General features: G+C 40.3%; 1 protein-coding gene across 12 annotated transcripts in view; it reads right to left on the bottom strand.

The window, feature by feature from the left end:
• The window catches only part of TJP1 (tight junction protein 1), a 156,666-nt gene that overhangs the window by 30,224 nt on the left and 105,379 nt on the right, over positions 1–21,063 (bottom strand). For all 12 annotated transcript variants that reach the window (XM_074549466.1, XM_074549464.1, XM_074549463.1 and 9 more), the window contains 7 exons: positions 10,558–10,614; positions 6,031–6,155; positions 5,713–5,815; positions 4,028–4,307; positions 3,371–3,474; positions 2,312–2,480; positions 1,809–1,953 (listed from right to left, as the gene is read on the bottom strand). In XM_074549466.1, the coding sequence (XP_074405567.1) occupies positions 1,809–1,953; positions 2,312–2,480; positions 3,371–3,474; positions 4,028–4,307; positions 5,713–5,815; positions 6,031–6,155; positions 10,558–10,614 (983 nt within the window). The remainder of the gene's footprint in view (positions 1–1,808; positions 1,954–2,311; positions 2,481–3,370; positions 3,475–4,027; positions 4,308–5,712; positions 5,816–6,030; positions 6,156–10,557; positions 10,615–21,063) is intronic.

Genomic DNA, 21,063 nt, shown 5'->3' with positions numbered 1-21,063 from the left:
GAGGATTCCCCTGGAACTCCCCTCCTCATTAACATACAAACGCTTGGCAGAACAGTGGCTAAATAAAGACTCATTATCTTCAATACATTTTTAACATCCTCCTTAAGCTCACTTGGAAGACTTTTTGCACAATTCTTCCTCAGGCCTTTCTCAAGCCTTTTTCTTCCTCCAAATTTTCCAGCAAATTCAAAAAACAATAAGGAGTTAACAGCTAATTTGATCTCACAGTAGATTTAAATTTGCACAAACAACCATTTCAAAGAGAAGTTGCTCTCAACATGTTTTTCCTCACATGGCTCAGGGCCCAGATTTTCTGATCTTGAAAGGGACATGTTGCAAAGGAAGTCAAGCCATGCCAAAGCAGCTCTTGCTCGTACAGAAGATGTAACGGATGCATTCAGAGCTGAGATAACTTCAAAGTTCCCTCTCGGGGAAGGTTTGATTCTTACACAGTTTGGTCTACAGGGAGGAAGTGACCATCTACCTAAGCCTCTGCAATAGGACAGGAAAGCACTAACACTAGGCTAAGGCAGTCGTAGTTCTAACAGGTTTGTTTTTTTGGTTCTTCTCTCCTCAAGCTTTATCAGGCTGCACTAGAAATGCATGTCAAGACAAACAGGTTGGAAATATGGCAGAGATCTCACAACCTTCACAATCAAAGCCCTGCTTCTGGGACCCTGCTTTTAAGTGTTTTCCATGAATGTGGTTCCTGTTAGAAAACAAGCTTTCATGCCTTGCGGTCCCTCTGAACAATGCACACATATGAGAAGCAAAAATGCCTGTAACCCATAACCCCAAGCAGGTGTACATGCAGGTACAATCTCTCTTGCTGTTGTATTGATCTTTAAAAGACTCTAAAAGCCTTGAAGGTATGTTATTTTCCCCTTGGGCAAACCAATTTTATTAATAAGCAATCAGGCATATCCTTAATGAAATGGCCAGCTGCAATTCGGTTTTTCAGAGTTTTTGAACAGCATCTAAAAATATTCAGATAGAAGCTTTGAATTTGAAATTTGTACAGATCAATTCTAATTTCTGCTCCATCTTATTACGAGCAGTCAAAAAAGAAACTTTTCTCATTCAAATATTTAATAGAATTTGAAATTCAACACTGAAATGCTATTTCACTAAATTAGAACGTCTATTTCCAAACTGTGGAAATGCAAAACTGGGCAGATTTGTTATTCAGGACTAAAGTTTCATATTTCAAGAGAAAAAACTCCAAACCATACAGTACATTACTTCTCTCTGAATTCATATCAAATTAGACTTTTGTACTAAAGAATTATAATCAATGTTCCATTACCAAGTTCAAATATTAAAAATAGAGTGCAAAAGCTAAACCTGTTGGGAAATACACCTTGTTTTGCAGGAACTAAATGTATTCAGAAACATAAGATAACCCCATGCCTAAACAAAGCAAGATTTCAGCAAGTTTACCCAGGCTGGACATGCAACAGCAACTGTGCTACAGGTCATCTCAAATCTACTTGCAGCTAAGTGCTTTCTAAACCAAAATACAGCTACACATTATTCAGTAACATATATTGCTATCAAACTTAGACTGTCATTCATACAACCATGCTCTATGACTATGTTTAAAGATGTAACACTAAAGAAAGGCTCAGTTTCTCCTCAAGTCTAAAACATTCAGATCAATATAATCTGCATCTCTTGAGACAAAGAATGTCTATTACTGCCTCCATAGTTCTGCTTCACATTTGTTACCCCTTATAAATCCAAGCACTCCTACAACTTATATGTTACATTAAATAGTTGATTTAAAAACAATACAATGCTGCCATCACCTGCCGTTGCTGGGCTGCTGTGGAGAATGTCTGGAATGGTCTGAAGGCTCTGACCTCTGGTCAGGAGATCGTGAACGACTGCGGCGGGGCCTGTCATGTGATCGGTTGGAATGATCTGATGCCAGCGACTGAATTTCTGAAATGTCTGTTAAATAAAAGTTGTTTTTTCATGAAATGATTGTAATTTAAATGGTGGCATGACCTGCTTAAATGGGAATAAGCTTTTGCAGAGAATTTTTATGAAGATGTTAAATCTATGCTTATTATTACACAAAAACCAAACTTAATATTCCTGAAAGAACAGCCACAAGAACAGGGACTGTAACTTTTTCTCCACCATTTTTGAAGGAGTGGATTTCAATCACATTCAAACAAAAATTTACCCATATTACAATCTTACTCCTAACTCTTCTCCTCCCCACCCTCTCATCCCACTTAGCTATTTCAGATCCTGACAACATAGGGAGTTCTTTCCTCCTTAGAAATCAAGTTTTTATACTCACCATCTCTTTCTGAAGCATTAGCAGAATGAATACTGTCAGAAAGATCAGGGACATTCAACAGTGTGGCTCGTTCATCTCTCTGAACAACCATCTTCAATTTGCCTTTTGACCTTTCTATTAATGTTTTGGCATCTGCTAAGGACATATTTTCCGTCACTGTGCCGTTTATCTGGAAGAGAGCAGGAAAAAAGAACAGATATAAACTTACTAAAAAAATCCCAGTGAATCACCAGCAAAAAGAGAGGTGTTCTATCTGATGATATTTGGAAGTAGTTAAAATATTTATCAAATTACTACAATACAATGGAAGACCATTGGACTCATACAAAATATTGCATAATATAAAATTATTTTCAACTTTCAAAGTTAAAGCATCTAGCACTAATACAACACTTGTAAAAGATTAGTTATATTTTTTGAAGCAGCACTGCTATACTCAGAGCAAAGAATGGTCCATTTTTCTGCACCAACATATCCACAGCACTACCTTGAAATAAAAATTGTTAATATGAATTACAATTATAGAATAGCCTCAGTTGGAAGGGACCTCAAAGATCATCCAGTTCCAACCACCTTGGCATGGGCAGGGACACCTCCCACTAGACCAGGATCCTTAAAGCCCCATCCACTTGCCTTGGACACTGCCAGGGGTGGGGCACAAAAAATTAACCCCTGGGCATATTTATTGCACTAAAAAAACAACCAAACAAAAAAATTAACCTGAAGGCAAGTTTAAGTGCTGCACAGTAGCACAGTTCCACAACATTTTACCTATAACTAAGCAAAGCTTCAATACTTTTCCAATAGTCTTTATTATGTATTTACAGTAGGCATTTTTTGTCTCAATTACACTTTGGGAATAACACCAAAAAGGCTTAGTAATTTTAGTTTTCTTAGAGAAGTTGATTCATATTATATTAAATTTGATCTTTGAAATAATTTAATGAAAAGTGACACATCTTCTATTAACTATAATCATGTTACTGGCATAGCCAATTCTAGGCAGAGTTGTATCAGTGAGTTTTGCCTTTGAACAACCATCACCACCATACACTGTACCTTCAGTACAACATCTCCTTCCTGGATATTGCCATCTCTTGCTGCCAGGCTATCCTGTGATATTTCTTTCACAAATATGTGACTTGCCAACCGTAGACCATATTCTACATAATAAAAGAAAAAGGAAAGTGATGAAGTTACAGTAGAAAGGAGGGAGGTATCTGGAGATTTACAACACTGATTTGTATAGCATTTACACAGGCAACACAAGGGGGAAAGTGAAGCTGGCACACAATGGGCTGTAACAGGATATGTCACAGCTTTACCTTTATATCAGTCTCTTTTTCTAACACTGCCTATAATCAGAGATGTAGTTCAACAGCTTAACTGAGGTGCTACCTACAATTTTTCTTCTTCCAAACAAGACACCCAGCTTGTTTGGACACCCAAAGACTCAGCTAAAGTGTAGGTATGTAACTGCTGACTACCAGATGTTGGCTGCAGCTGGAATTTATTTACATTATATAGTACTTTACCCTTAACTAAGCACACAGATTTTGGAATATGAAAAATAGAATCAGAAATAGAATAGCACTTTTTAAGTTTTCAGCCAGCTACTGGTAAAATGGACAAACTGGTCACAGCACTGTTCATTCAGCTCACACAACACTGAGGAAAGCAGTACAAGTTTCAGCAAGAGATGCACACACAAGTTACCTTCATTTTTCCTGGATTTCACCAGTGTGACTTTGGTGGGCTTGGCAGGCTGGCTGGAGGTGACAGACCTCCTGTCTGACCTGGGAGACAAGCTCCTGTCCCTGCTGGCGCTGCGCTCCCTGCCCCAGCTCTTCTCGTGCCTCCTGCCGGCGCTGGGGCCGCCGCGGCTGCTGCGGGGGTCGCGGAGCTCCTCGTCGTAGCTGTCGTCCTCGTTCTCAGACACCGGGTCAGGCTCTGCTCGAGTCACCGGGATCTGAATCTTCTTCATCCTTCGGATAGTCTGCAAGCCAACAGCAGCAATCAGCCTCTGGCTGTGGAATGCTAATGGTGGCACTAACGTCAGAAACCAAGCTAATCCCTGCATTCACAACATGCAGATGTATTGGTGAATGCCCTGAATTGTTGCATTCTCATTATAAAATTATATCTAATTAATACAGATTATTAGAAACATGATTTTGCCGTTCTTTTACTTCTTTTTAATGCTTTTGCGCAAATGGTAAAAGGGTAACAATCAACAGCCTTTGTAGCACAACACCATATTCTGTCTTCAGAGCTGCATATTTGAACGCCCTCTCTCTGCTTAAAACCACAAAATCAGTTACTGGCACTGCTAAAAACCCTTCTTGCTAACATGTAATCTAGTGCATACTCAGTATGCTATTGACAATGATTCTCCTCAACTTTGAAGTCTCCCAGTCTTCCAAAAAAATGTTTATGCAAGACATGGAGGAAGGGGAGCAGTCGCTCTGGAAGTTCAAAGTTGGTTTGTACAGCACAGACAGCTGGTTCCAGAATATGAGCCAGCCTTGTTCAGAGATTTATTTGCTATGTATTGCAGAACAAAACCAAGTTCTACCATAAAGTTTTCATTAATTATCTTCTTTTAACCTAAATCCACACACCAAATATTTAAGATACTGAAAGCCCTGCACAGCTTGCCACACATTGCTTTCTGTAAGCTTTAAAGAACTGCTGCCAAATCTACAAATGCAAAACATCACACTTTCTTTGCAACTGCATTAAAGCACATAAATGCACTAAAAATGTGTCAGCAGAAAAGCTTTTCTACAAGAGCTAGAAGTCTGTTTTCATTAATTAAGCAACTTCTAAACACTGTGCATTTTTTATTCTATTTTTTTGTAACATAACCCCCAAACTTCTACAGAAAGCTGGACTACTACCCTTTGGTGATGACCCTTTTCTGTTTTGCAAAAGTTCAAAAACCAACCACTTAGAATAAGCCTACAAAATTATAGGAATTAAAGTAATTATACTTTATTTTGGCAAAGTGTTTACTGAGCACAAAAAGAACTGTTAGTGCCTGAACAGCTTGTCCTTTGGCATACACCAGCCTTTGAAAAACTCAGTAAAAGTGTATCCAACAAAGTAAACAAATATTAAACAAAGCTGACTTGCCACAATTTGGCAATCTGAGAACTTTACCATAAAGAAAAGGAGTCTGAATTATCCTGTGCCACACTACGCAACCATCATTCTTCACATTTGAAAAACATTTTGAGTGACCCACTTGAAAAACATACCACGATCATCACTTAACCTGACACATCACACAGGTGTTATTCCAGCACCTTGCATCATGCCTGAATTTCATGGCAGACATTACACTATTTCACTTTTGCTCTATGACTATGGAACTTTAAATCTTCAAGACATTCACTTACAATTTTGGCATTCTTCCCACTTTTCCTCAGCTGCTGAACAGCAAACGCATGCTCCACATTATCCATTGAAACTCCATTAACCATTGCAACACGGTCATTTTCTCTAATGAAAAACATCACAAGACACACTATAAATACTTTATGCCAAAAAGAAATTATTGGTGAATAGGTGCCCCCAAGCAAACTGCCTGCATTACAAACCTACTACTCCAACAGTTACAGACAGACAACTTGAGACCAAAACAATTGGGAGGTTAAGCTACTGCTGACAAAGATGAATGCCCCTGAATCAGCACCCAGGTACAGTCTGGCACTTACTGTAGCAGTCCTTCTGCTGGGCCTCCTTTCAGCACATCAGAAATAACTATTGATGTCTCACCACTCTGAAAGTGAGGATTATCTCTTCCTCCAGATATTGCAATACCAAATCCAAATCCAGGGGCCTATAAAAACAAGAGAAATACTTTTATTTTCCAGTATCTAATGGTCACAATTTGCATTCCCATACCAAACACAAAAACACCCCATGAGATCAATACAAGTTTTTGAAAGAAGGCAGGATCAATGAATCAATCAATGCTATGCAATCCAGTAACAGGAGATAGATTAAAAATAAACCCTTTTAGAATGCAGAGAGTTTTGGAGTAAGTACCCAGTCTCTTCCAAGAGATTAGAGTTCTCATTTGCATTTTTATGGCCTGGACCTTAGGAGGTCATCAGCAAGACCTCAATCTTCAGTAAGCACAACAAACTATTGCACTGAGCTGCAACTCTGACTCAAGCCCTATATCACTTCCTGCAACACTTTCTGTGAGTTTTCCCATTTTGGTATTTACCCAGCTCGACCTCAGCAGCTCAGGAGCTGACAGGACTGCAGCACACAGGAGTATGACTGCAGGCTCAGTTCCTACGAATAATACCAAGATCACTTGTACCATTAAATACATCAAAACCTTGTCAGCACTTGCAAATCATCTGCATCTTAACAAAAGTAATTTGCTTCAATCTTTTCCCTCTAGGGTGACCTGCCACTACAGCAAGGTCAATGCCTCTGAAAAGTTATTCCTGTTAGATATTTCAAGATACAACAATGATGCTTACATTTCTGCCTGGAAGCAGCGAGGGTGGGAAATAAGCTTTCTAAATATAACTGATCTGCAAACCATCCAGCTCTTTTACCATTGCCCAGAAAACATTTTGAGGATATTACCATTAAAATGCTGTATTTTACTCAAGAATTTATTCTGCAATTTTCAACTACACAAAATGCAGTCACTAGATAGAAAATATCAGATTTGGGTCAATCTCACCCCTCTATCTCACAGAGCACACACTTTGTGCTGGCAGACTTCACCTTCTCTTTTTCTGACTTTTTAACAAACATGACCCAGCTTCAGCAAGGAGTTTCATAACCTTACTGTGACAGCAGAGGCAACATGGCAGTCTGCATCTGGCTGCAAGACACATGATGTTCAGCTTTTTGGACATTAATTACTGCCCAAAACCAACCTGTTCCTGATTTCCTCCCAAATCAGAGGTCATAAAAAGATGTTCCAGACTTGCCTGTAAGCAGTGAATAGGAACAGAACTAAAACACAGATTCGGAGATTCACTGTTCAGAAGCAGTTAGTCCATACTTTGCCAAGAAGGAAGTTGATCTAAGTGTAGGGGACATGGGAAGGGGACACCTCACTGTCCATTTTCATTCATTAGAGGATGAATGGACTTATTTTCAAAATACATCCCACACAGATCAACCAGAAATCAGGGCTGGGATGCAAGAATTAAGTGAAACTTGGTGCCATGAAGGAGGATCTGAAATGTCCACTTGTGACCAGAGCTGAGGGTTTTTTAAGTTTTATTTTTTAAAGTCAAAGAGAATATATAATAGCCTATACAAATATGCTACTAAAAAACCTTCCAAAACAGTAATATTTCCCCTCTCATGACACTCCTACTTTTAGTTTTCCATTACTTTAAAAACCAGAACTTAGTTTGCACCATATTTGGGTGGGGAAGGAAAGGGAGAATAGAGATAACAGCAAAGACATTTATGTCAAACTTCACTTAAATATTATCTTTCCTTCACCATAAACAAAAATGTTTTTAGAATTCTCCACTTATGGTAAGGAATACAGACATCAGGCTAAGGGTAGCAGAAACTCACTGTAAACCTTATCTTGCTGCTTGCCATACTACTTTTAAAGGTAGATTTGCAAATCAAATCAGTATGGAGATTAGTACATTTCATACTTTGATGTTGTCTTCCAGAAGCCCTGAAACAATGCACTCTCATACACAGACAGTTAATAGGGCCTACAAGTCAGATAAAGAATTTCTAATAAAATAAATCAATGTCTTCACAAACACTCTCAATTCAAAAAATCAAATCCTAAATCCTTCTGAAAATTTAAGTGGTCACATAAGAAACGTTCTAGTAAAAACCAGCCTACCTACTTTCCATTTTATCCTGCTGCCTATCATCATCTTGAGAGACAAATGACTATCAGAACTGCTGAGCCCAGCTCCTAGACATGTCTGGACATAGCAAGATGTTGATCACTACAGATTATACAAGATACTAACATGTACCTTAAGTAAAACTGTGTTAAATAAATCCTTGTATCAGAACTTCACCTGTCAGATGTTGTAGAAAAAAACCACAAAAAAAAGAGAGCGGTACTATTCTACTTTCCCACAGGAATGCAGTGTGGGACGGGCTAAAGGTAGGTACATACCTGGTGTCTGTGCTTTGGGGGAAGGACACACATCTACCACAGACTCACAGAACTTAGCTCCAAGTAGGAAAAACCCCATGGGATATACAAACTACATGGTTCCTCCTTCAAGTACTTTCAATTAAGTATATAAACCCAGAAGCCCTCTCAATAAAAGATAAACTGTAGCTACCTAATAAATTTTAGCTGAATCTGAGACTGGCTCAATCTCTTAAGAGTTAAGTAGCAGTCACTCCAGTAAACTGGAAGGGTGGTAAAGAAAAGCAATAAAAAATCATGGTGAAAAATTCCAGCCCCTCCTTCCCAAAAGACTTTCTAATGAGGCTTTTGATAGTAGTCTTGGAATTCACCAGTAAACCTCTTCCCAGTGTTAAGGACAATTTTCAGCACATCTTTGTTTAATATTAGCATAAGGGGTTTGGTTTTGTTATCTGGCAGATGGAAATAACTGTTTGTTTTTAACTGACTAAATTAATGCTATTGAAGTGATTAACAGTACATATCATCAGCTTTCAACACCTAATTAAGAGCTACTTAGTCAGGTAACAACACAGTCATACCAGAAGAGTTGGCAGAATTTTGACACATAAAAGATCATAACCAAAATTATAATCAAATCATTCTTTCACATCAATGCTATTGAAGGTCTTCTGACTATACTGCAAGTGTAACCAAAAATGAGACCTCTGGATCCCACCAGTTATTGAAAATTTTGTTCAAGGTAACATCTTATTTCTTTGTGCATGGACTAAATGTCTCACTTCTGGTGTCACTGACATTACTACTCCAATTGACCAGGAAATGTCCCCTTCAAGAGAAAATGAGTTATCACCAAGCCTATGAGCCAACCTTGTATTAGTATGGCATTTTTTGCTTGGTTTAGTCTATAAAGCACTACTGATTTAATCAGTAATATGAGCAAAAAAATGAAGTTTATAGAGATTACAGGGATGACTACACAGCTTCAAGATGAAAACATAAGGGGCAATTAATTATATATAGAAATAACACTTCTTGCTCAAAAACTTGTTGACCTAAAAACTGCTGGAAGCTTAAAGAGTATCCTAGATAAGCATCACTACACATTTCCATTTTGACTTAAACTTTCCTTTCAATGTGGCCACAGCCAGAGATGGGATACTTTGTCAGCCTTTGGGTCACACTGAGTGTAACTGTTCCCTTCACAAAAGGGCACCTGCCCAAACAGTTACATCGAATCAACAACACTAAAGCCTTTAGTATCAACAGCTAGCAGGTCTGACAGAATTAACATTTTATCTGCCCAGCTGCCCTACACGCATTTTTGTCCAAGGTCCATTCATCCCACCAAAGGCACAATTTTAAAATACCTTTATTCTATGATGAACTGAAGGCAAATGATATAACTTGCCCCCTTGAGGAAACACTTGCACATCTCTCTGGTTTTTTGTGATGAATACAGCATTTGGAGCATGATTCCGTGGCTGCTTTAATACTAACTTGCTGCCAGAAGTGGCATCCCACCCTGCTCTGACCTTTCCTATGCAATTAATTCCTTCCTTAATCTCTTGTACAGCTTCATGATAGCTGCACCAGACCTCCATTTCATTCAGGACTAACTCAAACAAGAGGAGTCAGTGTAAATGCAAAAGCAGTTTTGCTATTCACTGGTTCCCAGCACACATTCCTTTGTGCAGGGTGCCCATTCTGACCATCCAGAACTACAACTTCCAGCCAGCTGGTTTAAGAAAGTGGCAGCAAATAAGAGTTTTGAATACATTTATTTATACACACTACATTGCTTTATGTCTCTGCAAATAAAGTTTGAGAACTTTCACAAAGAGTTACAGCACTGCCATGAATGAACACAGATTTCTGCCTCCCTTCAGTTGGTACAGATGTAATCTAAAGCTTTGCTTCCAGCATGCTTATTCGTAGGCAGGCTTATCTCTGAAACCAACAAACAAACAGAGCTATCACATGGAGCTTTTACAACACTTCTAAATTTAAACAAGGGAATATGACAGCTTCCTCTCCTTTTACTTCCTGACATCTGGCTTTTTCCCATTGTTTTCAAAAACTACCAGTATCCTGCGTTAGGCACACACAGGCAATTGTATGAACTCACCCTGTGAAGAGTCACCGTGTGTTGTTCCCATATAGCTGTTTCTTCCATTGTTGTGCTCTAAGGAGAAAAAAAACCCCAAAGATTAGACTTCACTTTCAATAGCTGTGTAATACCCCAAGCAGAAACTTACATTCAAAAGTAGCATTAATATTCATATAGAATAGCTACAGAAGAAATTGGCCTGGCTCATTCATTACACATTTCCTGCCTTTATATGTCACGGCTGAACTTCCTGTGCTCCTGTGGAAGGAGGTGGGGGGAAAAGAGGCAAAACAGATTACAGAGCTTGAAGTTATAAATTCCAAGGGAAGGATTACAAGCAGCATTTGTGAGATAGGCTCTCTTGGTTGCTCATTAAGATTGTAGTAGATGTAGGTAGTCCATTCAGCTGTATTTATACTCTAACATTTATACTTACACTCTCCTTTTGCTTGTTTTAACTGTGTGCCAATTACCACTAATTCATGAACACCCAGCTAGAGATTACAGTGCCTGTGCTACTGTATTAAGCACACAGGTCAAATTTAATGGACTGCAGTTTAGTGTAGGCTAATTATTTTGGTGAATAGTAGCACTGCAGAAATTACAAGGTCCTCTCTAAGGTAACTAGATTAAACAGTAACACTATGACAATATTGACATACCTGCATTTCTGCTTGAAAGAGCACTACTTAGTGTGCCAGGACAAGCAAACATTTGGAAAGGACAAAATAGCATGAGGGAGGAAACCCAGCAGAGCCCAGGGCCTGGAAACAGGCAGGAAGGCAGCAGGAAATACATAGAGAACATCCTGCTGCTGCATTTTCTACCTTTCCAGAGGGAGTGTCCAGTGTTTTGCTCCATACCCACCCCCCTCATAAGCATGCAAGCCACTAATTAAAGAACAGAACCAGAACACAAACATCCCTGCAACATGGAGGTGTTGGATTTTTGAAAATCTACTTTGCTCTCTATTTGTTTCAGTTACAGTAACTCAGTCACTACAACAAAAAGTACTCCAAACTTTTAATCCAGTCCTGTATCACAAGGAACAGCAGTAGGAGTGTTTACTCTCACAAACAACACCTCTGAAAACTTTATCCAACTTCAGAACATCAGAACTTGCAATTGGGTTCAAAAAGCAAGTTCTTCTCATAATGCCAAAAAAGCTCTGCATTTTTTCTTCTGTATTTTGTGCTTGAATTTCAAGGGTCAGGATGTGCCACATTACTGCTCATTTCTCTTTCAGGGTTCATTTCTCCTGAAAGTGCTGTTGCAACTTAACTGTGACATATTTAATTCAAACAGCTGTAATTCTGCTCAATTCAGTACCAAATGTTGCTCCTTTGCATTATAAATTGATTAAACCCTACCCCAGAATTAAATTATTTCTCTCCAGCTCTTTAAACACAGACCAAATATACACAAAACCAGCAACAATTTACACACACAAAGCCATCTCTGAAACAAAACAGAATGTTTTGCTTGCTAAACGGTCAAGGAATACTGATTTTCTTCCTTATTTCTGATGTTCTCATTCTGTCTTAGTTTTGGCAAGAGCTTTTCAGGCTACACATCTCATCAACAAGTGAAGACTCATCTCTGCAAGTAAACTTCCACAGCAAGAAGCTCTAAGTAGCTCCTGTTCAGAAGAAGGTGCAACAGGAATCCAATAAAGGTGTCATTTACACGGCAATTGAAATAGGCAGCCTGATTTCTACCTGCAATGACCGAGAGCAGCTGACCCTGCTCATTCGCTGTGCCTGGCCTGGCAGCACTGTGCAGGTCCAGCCCTGTGGCAGCAGCACAGCCCCAGCTCCCTGGCTCAGGGGGCTGATTTCCATGATTTCCATGGCTCTGAGTCCTTGTCCCTCCCTGCTGCAGCTTGGTGTGCAGAGCAAACAACACCCTGGCTCTGGAAATGGCACAAGCTGATAAAACCCAGTTTAACCAGCACAGCACTGCTCCCACTGGATCTAGGAGAACTGGCAAACCCAGAGTTGGAGCAGGGCAAGATAACAGATAAGCCATGAGTAAGAAAAAAAGCAATTCCATATGTAACATGCTTCTGAGAACTGTGAGAAGACTTACTACTTCATAAAAAACCCCAAGACAAATGTGAAAAAAACCCAAACGAACCTCACAAACTTGCCAGCCTTTCTAAACCTGGACAGGGCACTCACTGCTCAGTCAGAATGAGGCTGCCATTTTTCAAGCCCTTCTCCTTTCTGCAGCAGCTCAGTCTTTCCATTTTGTTCTCCATTTCTTTGTTCACACTATTGCTATCACCTCCCCTGGATTTTACTAATACATCCATTTCAAATGCACAAGACTTGGAAACATCAAATATCCATTAGTTACACAGCAAAGCAAGTAATATGTTATTTTCATTCTTTCTGCATGCCCAAACAGTCCAATCAAGAACAGTGAAAACAGTTCAAAGGCAGTCTGAGGTGAGTGCTGGCTTTGACACAAACTGCTTACTTGAGTTAGTTCCTATCTGTAAAGAACTGCATCCAGTCACCAAAGACTAAGGGGAGTTTGAAGAAGACCTGTGAAGGTACTCACCCCACTTAGCACTGACAACTGAGGCAGAAGAATGAGCCTGTGCTACCATCCCTCAGCTGAGGTCCCTGCTGCGATGCTGCTCTTAGGCCATACCCAAAGTGTTCTATTTTTCATGCTATCCACCACTACTTTAAGGAAAATCAAGGTGACTCAGCAGGAACTGAGAAATATATACATCTTAACACCCAGAAACTAGGAATAAAGGAGAATATTATGATTCCCCAGTTTAGAGTTAGAATATTTTAACACAGATCCTTTAATACCTTTGAAATGCAAGTGGACAAACTCCTACATCTGCATTACCAATGACTTTACATCCCAGAATCACACAGAACCACTTTATTTTTAAGGCTGGAAGGGACCTCTGGAGATGATCCAGTCCAACCTCCCTGCCAAGGCAGGGTCACCTGGAGCAGGTGACACAGGAATGTCCCCAGAGAGGGAGACCCCACACCCTCCCTGGGCCGCTCTCCCAGTGCTCTGCCACTCTCCAAGCAAAGAAGTTCTTCCAGGCTGAGGTGAAACTTCTTGTGTTTAATTTATGGCCATTGCTCCTCAGCCCGTCGCTGGGCACCACTGAAGAGTCTGGCACCTCCTCTTGGCACCTGCCTGGGAGATTATTTATATGCATTAATGAGATTTCCCTCTGTCTTCTCCAGACTAAACAGAGCCAGTTTTTCCCTCCTAAGAGATGTTCCAGACCCTTCATTAACTTTGTGGCCAATGCTAGGCCCTCTCCAGCAGCTCCTGGTCTTTTTTCTACTGAGGAGCCCAGAACTGAGCACATATATTAAGAATAAAAAGAACAAAAGAATGATGGTATCAAACTCCAGTGATTCATTTGATGCTTTTGCTTTATTAAAGTGAAAAGTTTCCTTAAGCTTATCCTAAACACCATTTTAGAGACAATTAGTATTCCTAGCTCTGTATATGGGAAATGGATGTGTTTGTGGGCTGGGTGTTTTATTACTATTTAAAGGATAGAGTCATACATGACATTGCAATTCATCAATATGGAAGTTATGAAACTTATCATTTACCCAAAATCTTGGAAACATCAAATCTTGTTCAACTCTTTCATCTTTGGAATTGCCCTGAGAAATAAACATTTCAAAGTAAACATCTTTGCAGAAAGCTCCCTTTGTGGGCTTATAAGAGTCCTTCAAACAACAACAAATTTTTCTTCTCCTTCTCAACATATTTCTTTCCTTCTTCTCAAGGGCTGGTTTGGTTGTTTTTATTGGGGGGGTTTGTGGTGTTTTGGTGGGGTTTTTTTTGATACCACGCCTTTTGTCATCCAACTTTTACCTTTTCCCACACATATCTGGGTATGTGTGCACATGCACACAGATGCTTTTCTTTTAAGCATCCTGAAGGAAAAAACCAACCCAAAAAACCACTGGCTACTGAACTGGGCAATACAGTGATGCTGCAAATGGGATTGCTCAGTCTACCTGCACTGCAGGTGAAACAGCTGTTGCCAGCAGCAGCACCGAAGCCACCCACAGGCTTGAGAGGACAGTTCTGGTTTACATTTGGAAAGCTTCAAAAAATAGCCACAGAAATGAGTATTCTACCTTAAAATAATGCAAGTTCCCAAGGACAGGTTTCCTGCAGATGAACACTTTTTAGATTTCTACACCTCAGCTCAGACTAAGGCCAGAGCTCCTACACACTCTTGAAATCCAAGCCAGAATAGTCTCCCAATGTTTCTTTCCAGCTCTAGAGGGACTTACTGGAGGAATTATTGTTCCCTTTTAAACTCTACTGCTTTTCATAGGAAGTGAATTGTATTCCAAACAACAAGACAGATTTTAAGGAATTGTTCCCTCAATGGTGATCAAATTTTGATACGTGAAGTTAAATGAGTTTTTAAACCATGTTACTTCTTAGTAAAGTTTAACAGTAATTTTTGATAAATAAATATAAGTCTTTAATATCTACAGTTGCCATCCATTCCCATACATTCCTCACTAAGGTCAATGAGATTATTACATTTTCAGAAAAAACAATATCAAGCAATCTACCCAAAACAGATTTTCCGCTGGACTACACAAGAGGAACCTCCTGTGGGAAGCACTACATTGCATTTGGTGTCTCTGATTTTTCAGATCAGCACTGACAGCTGTCCTAAGGACAATAAAATGAAGGAATTGCTTCTGCTACCTCAGGGGGCTCATTGCTCCTGTTCTCCACAGAGCACAGTGGGGAGAGGAAAGGTGCCTGACAGCTGGGAGCTCTTTCAACCACAGCAAGCAAACCACAGGAAGGAACAGTCAGATCACAAACTCAACCACAGAAAGAACACCAGCTTTGCTTCAAGCTTGCAGTCTCATGTTGTGTACACCATACTTACAATAAAATGTTCATGTCAAAAAGCATTTATACTTATCCTGAAAAAATCATAACAGCTGTGACAGTGTTCTTATTCAAGAGACAAAAATGGGAAGGAAGAACTAGTATTGGGCTGTGTCAAAAAAGGGAAAAAATATTATATTTACTCTCTGTATACTGTATAATACTATATCACACATAGTATTATCTGTAATATTATATTTAGAGTGAGAGCTCCTCTTCAGAATGACACACCAGACATACATACACCTCGCCCATCTTGCTGCATTTCAATTTGGCTTCTAAAATTATTTTCCATTATTCATGGGGAAGTCCAGTTCAGCAGTAGGATGTTATTGAACTTCCAAGTTCTAAAGGTTAAATGAAGGATCAATACATTTTGATTGCACTTGTGGGAACAAGAATTAAAAGTGCTTATCAGAACCATCAGAATTTAAAGCTCTTATAAGAATTTCTTATGTTTGTTATGTATACAGGGGGTGATGTTTATCATTCACTTTAAAAAAATCAACATAATCAAAGTCAATATCCAAAACACTCAGCTTCCTGAGGAAGTATAAGAAAAGAAAACAGAATCTTCCTCAGCCAGCCCAGAACAAGGAACGAAGAGGTCATTTCCCTACACACAGCATCCTTCATTTCCCCACACAGTATCCTTCAGCACTCAGCTGCAGCACAGCGCTGTTTCCAACACCGACCAGGATGACTTCCTACAGATTCTCACCTTTGTCCTCGCCTAGTTAAACTACAGCCACCTTAAATTCCAACAGATTCCCTCCAATTGTCTTATCATAAAAGCCTTCAGCTGACTGGGGGCAGGGGGCCCATTTTTTAACAGTTGTTCCCCAGCAATTAGTGCAATGAGGTCAGAATCCCATTATCTGACTGATTTTATCAGCTGAAAGGAGAGCTTTGTCTTCCATAGTCTAACACATCCACAATGCACCACAGACTCTCACAAGGAACCTCAGAGTTCCTTGAGGTATTTCAAACACCGGCAGCCAACTCCTGGAGCGAGTGCAGGCACTCAGGAGAGCACTGAGGCAGGGTCACCACAGCAAACTGCTCATTGCCACAGCTGCACCCCCACCCCAGCCTGCTGGGGCTGCCCCACACTGCCAACAGCCTGCATCTGCGGCTTTTCACTGCATCATCACCCCAAGGAGAAGGATTCTGCTTCCATCATCCCAAGGAGAAGGATTCTGCTTCCCTGAACGTTTTTCTGAGAGAAGAGATTCAAGAGATCAGGCTAAGGACTCAGGGACTGTCCCAGAGCATCAGGTGCATGTTGTTTGTCTATTTCATCATCTCTTTTACACAGCAGTGGGAAATGCAGAAGAGAACACTCACTAAAGGGCTCTCTTGAGATGTGTATAAAAAAAACTCTGCAGCATCACTGAAGCTGAGAAGCCAGTCTTTAGTCCCACCTTTTGTCTGAGTGTACATCCACAGAAGTGACATCAATCATCTCTTGAAACAGAAATAATAACCTTATTCCTCTCTGAACACATGTACTAACCACTGAAAGTACAGCAGTGCTCATTGCAATTTTTTTCCATTCGGTACCTTGGGTTCCAAGCTCTAGTGAAGAGCTCCACTCCTCCCAAACATCCACCTATATTAAACAGCCACCTCATGAAAAATCTGTATGAGGAAAACCACACTTAAAGCTGCTCTTCAGATGACAATGCACAACCCAAGTTTAAAAAACCCAGAATTTTCAACACTGCAGGTCAGTAAAATGAACCTACTTTGATTTAGATCACTCTGGAAGTACAAAGTCTCTATAATAGCATACATGCACAGTTTGAACAGTACAAGTCAAATTTACATCACAAAGAACAAGTTGAGAGGAAAAGCTAGGACTAAATATATACACACACATTTTAACCATAACTAGGTTGTTCAAGCATTCCACTCAATTCTCCCAGTGCTTCCAAACCCACAAGACACTACCTTACCCTACACAATTTCCACTGCCTCCTGATCTAGAATTCCAAAGGTCAGTGGCTACCTTTTGAACATAAAGATACTGCATGTATCTAAAAACATTCCTTAATCACTGGTTTTCTTGACAAATTTTTCTACAAGAGACATTTCTGCTCCAACCTCTGGGCACTGTTGTCTCCAAGCTAAAAAAGCAGCTCAGTGTTTAACTCCCCACATCCATGCACAGCTCGTTTAGCATGACTCACTTTTCCAGAATGGCCTCTCAAGTCCAAGCTCCACACATCAGACAGGATCACAGAACCTTCTGCTTGGTGGTACTGCTGCTCAATGCAAAAAACACTAGACCTCTCTCCCAAAAAAAGCCCTAATCAAGAACTGTATGCACAAATTTGGAGGGATGCTGCATTGTAGTTAAATAATTAAATACTGGATTACAGATCCAGTTAAATCTGAGTATTTATAGAAGTGTTTATGACACAGGCCTAGTAAATCACATTATCCATGAAAGGCAGAAGGCTGACACTCAGGAATAAGGCAGAACAAACCAGAGTGCAAGACCCACAGGCAGCTACATCTCAAATGATCTCAGGTCAAGTTACTTCAGATGAAGAATCCCACTCAAACACCCTGGTAACAGTATCAGCCAGCAGCCAAGCACAGCCTAGCAGCTCCTGAGGGCTAAGGCGTGGGAAAACCGTGCTGGAGTTTGGGATCCTCGTCTGTTTTGCTTCTTTCCATTTTGCTTTCCAGCTGGCAGTGAAACCACGTAGGATCACAAATCCCAAAGTGCTGGCAGTAGTGCTTCACAGATCACTACTCCAGGCCAGTGCACCAGCAAAAGATAGCAAAATCACCCAGAACAGAGAGGCTAAAAAGGCAAAGTGGCAAGCCACGTTTCTCCCCTCAGCAAGGGGTGCTGCCACAGAGAAGCACAGACAACCTGAAATTTGCTTTTGCTTTAAGCAGTTTCTCTGTCATACTGACCCAGGTCAGTATTATTAGGACCTAAAGATTCCTAATTTAGAGTATAAATTTTAACACGTAATTGAAAGGATTCATCCTCTCATTATTCACCTCAAATTTGATTTTTTTGTATTATTTTAAAACCAAGATCTTCAAGGAGCTCATGTAATATTTCAATGTTTAAACCTTGGGATGCAACTTTAAAAGCAATTATTTTACCACAATACAAGCAGCTTAAGCAGCAAACACTGCCCTCCTACTAGTTTCCATCCTCAAAAAATTCCCCTCCATCATATCTTATGCAAGTGTTATGTGGTCATTGTTACCTGTATCCCCACCAGTTCATCTCACAACAACAGCAACTGCTCCAGTTTGGAAGGCAGTCCTGGGAATGTCAGAGCTCAGACAACAGCCTGCCACCAAAGTAAAAGCAGCCCTGCTGAAATGCACCAGTGGAGCTCAGAAGTGCACACAGCTGGGATCCGTGTCACAGCAACTGACACAGCTCAGAGCAGCCAACTCCAGTCACACACTGCCTGCCTGGTGGGTCTGGTTTAACACCACAGTGGGGCTCTAACAGTGGTGCAGACTGGCCAGGAAGCCATGGAATATCATCCTTGGAGGTGCTCAGAGCGGATCTGTGCAAGATTCTGGGCAGCCTTGTAGCTGACCCTGCCCTGAGTGTGGGGCTAGACCAGATGATCTCCAGAGCTCTGGATGATGTGACCTCACTGTTCTGCAATTATTCTATAAATCAGATTTGGTGAGAATTGCCTTGAGCACACACTTGGACTGGTTGATCCCCAGAGTCCCTTCCAACATTAATTACTGTGTGATTCTATGTAAGTCGCATTTCCAGCACATTTCTGAAACCAAATCAAATCATCCTACTGCAGACACAACCTCCATCTCTGCTCTTACACACAGCTTGCCTTCAGTGCTTTATCACTCACAGAGAACATCAGCTGGAGTTATTTCAGTTTAGTTTTTCCCTTAGGGAAGGAGAAGAGCACAGTATCAGTATCAAAGAAAGCAAAATAATACTGTATTAGCTTTATGTAAGAAGCCTAAATAAAGCATCTCAATCTATGGCTTATTTAAAAAGTACAAAGACAAAATGCACACAAGTAACAGAGATGTCCACCAAGAAGTAACCAACGTGAATGTAGACTTCAGAGCAGCAATCAAAGTACCCAAGCACTTCACCTGAAGACAGAATGCCTCTCACCTTGTTTTTAATCAAGAGAATCATAATCCAGTTACCAAGCACTGGAGCATATAAATTTTAGATCATTATACTCTGAAGATCTGTCAAATAAGAGCCTCAGGACAGGTAACAGTATCCCACTAAGCCAGAGCTGGGCTGGTTTTCCAAGATCAGAGCTTGCAAGTATGAATAAATGTTTAAGAGGCTTGCATTACAATTCCAGTTACAGGTGCACAACAACAGCCTTGACATCTTCCATTGTGCCAATAAAAGAGGAGCCCAGAGAAGTTAATTTCTCTTTAGAATTTTGAGGGAGGGGAGAGTATTGCTCGTTTTGTTTTTTCTTTTTACAGTCAACATAGCCACAGCAAAATTATACATTCTCTAGTTAATTTCCCAATTCTCCTAGAATTAACAGTTGAAATGCAGGTGTTCTGAACATGTGCACACAATTACATTTTGCCCCATGGAAGCAGCTGACAACTATTGCTGTAGTAACAGGATTAGCAGGGTGGGAGTGTGTTTCCCTGGTATTTTATCCCTTGAATCTCAGTATGAAGAAATATGTCACTGGGCAGTAAAACTTTCACCTCTGCCCTGCTGGTGGGTACAGAATTTCTTCCTGTGAATCTCAAGCAACCATTCTTAGCAAGAAATTTCAGGAAAAGTGTCCTTCCCTACCCTGAACAACCACACACCCAGATGGCATCTTCCCACCCTCAACTTGGGTAGCTGTCAGTTAAGAACATTCAATTTTAGCAGTCACATGGCTACTAGAGCATCTCCAGAACACAGTACAACTCTGAGCTCACTTCACTTCACACATCCAAAGAAAGCAAGCCTCAAATCAAGGGTACAGAAAGACAGAAGTTCAAAAAAGAAGAGAGGGTAAATAATGTTAAGTCTTCCAGATTCTTAAAAAAGAGTAAATTCTTGTGTTAGAAGTTTTTGGTGCCTTTGCAGTAAGAACACAATGGTAACAAATAGTTTGGTTTAAAAAGCACAATCCAGGGAACACAGCAGGGTTCTGTTTTACTTTCAAATGCAGTGCTTGTGCATTGAGAGGGGAAGAGAAACAAGTCCAGGAAGTCACTGGGAGAGAAGAGAATGAGAGCTAGAGCAGCCATAGCTCCCTGGGATGGCTTGGACTGGGAGGACAAGGTAACAAAACCACCACAGCATACAAAAGGCTGATTCAGTTATCAGCAAGGTAAACATTCCTAAACCTTCTTATCAGGCAAGTGCGGAAAGCAGAAAACACCTCATTTTTCCTCAGCAAAAAGGACCACCCCCATTCTGTTAACATCTAGCTGCCATATTACCTCACCATGAAATGGATTTTCCTATTTTTTGAAAACATCTACCTTGAAGAACTATCTGTTTAAACAGACAATCTACTACGCTTTGAGAGACAGTTGGGAAGTGTCAGTCTCTCCTTGCTTATATGCACATAAGTCTGTTCCAGAATTTTCCTGATGAAAAAA

The sequence above is a fragment of the Zonotrichia albicollis genome, chromosome 11 (genome assembly GCF_047830755.1).
Source record: "Zonotrichia albicollis isolate bZonAlb1 chromosome 11, bZonAlb1.hap1, whole genome shotgun sequence".
Classification (NCBI taxonomy): Eukaryota; Metazoa; Chordata; class Aves; order Passeriformes; family Passerellidae; genus Zonotrichia; species Zonotrichia albicollis.
The sequence above is the reverse complement of the archived record's forward strand: the minus strand, read 5'-3'. Positions and strand labels throughout refer to the sequence as shown.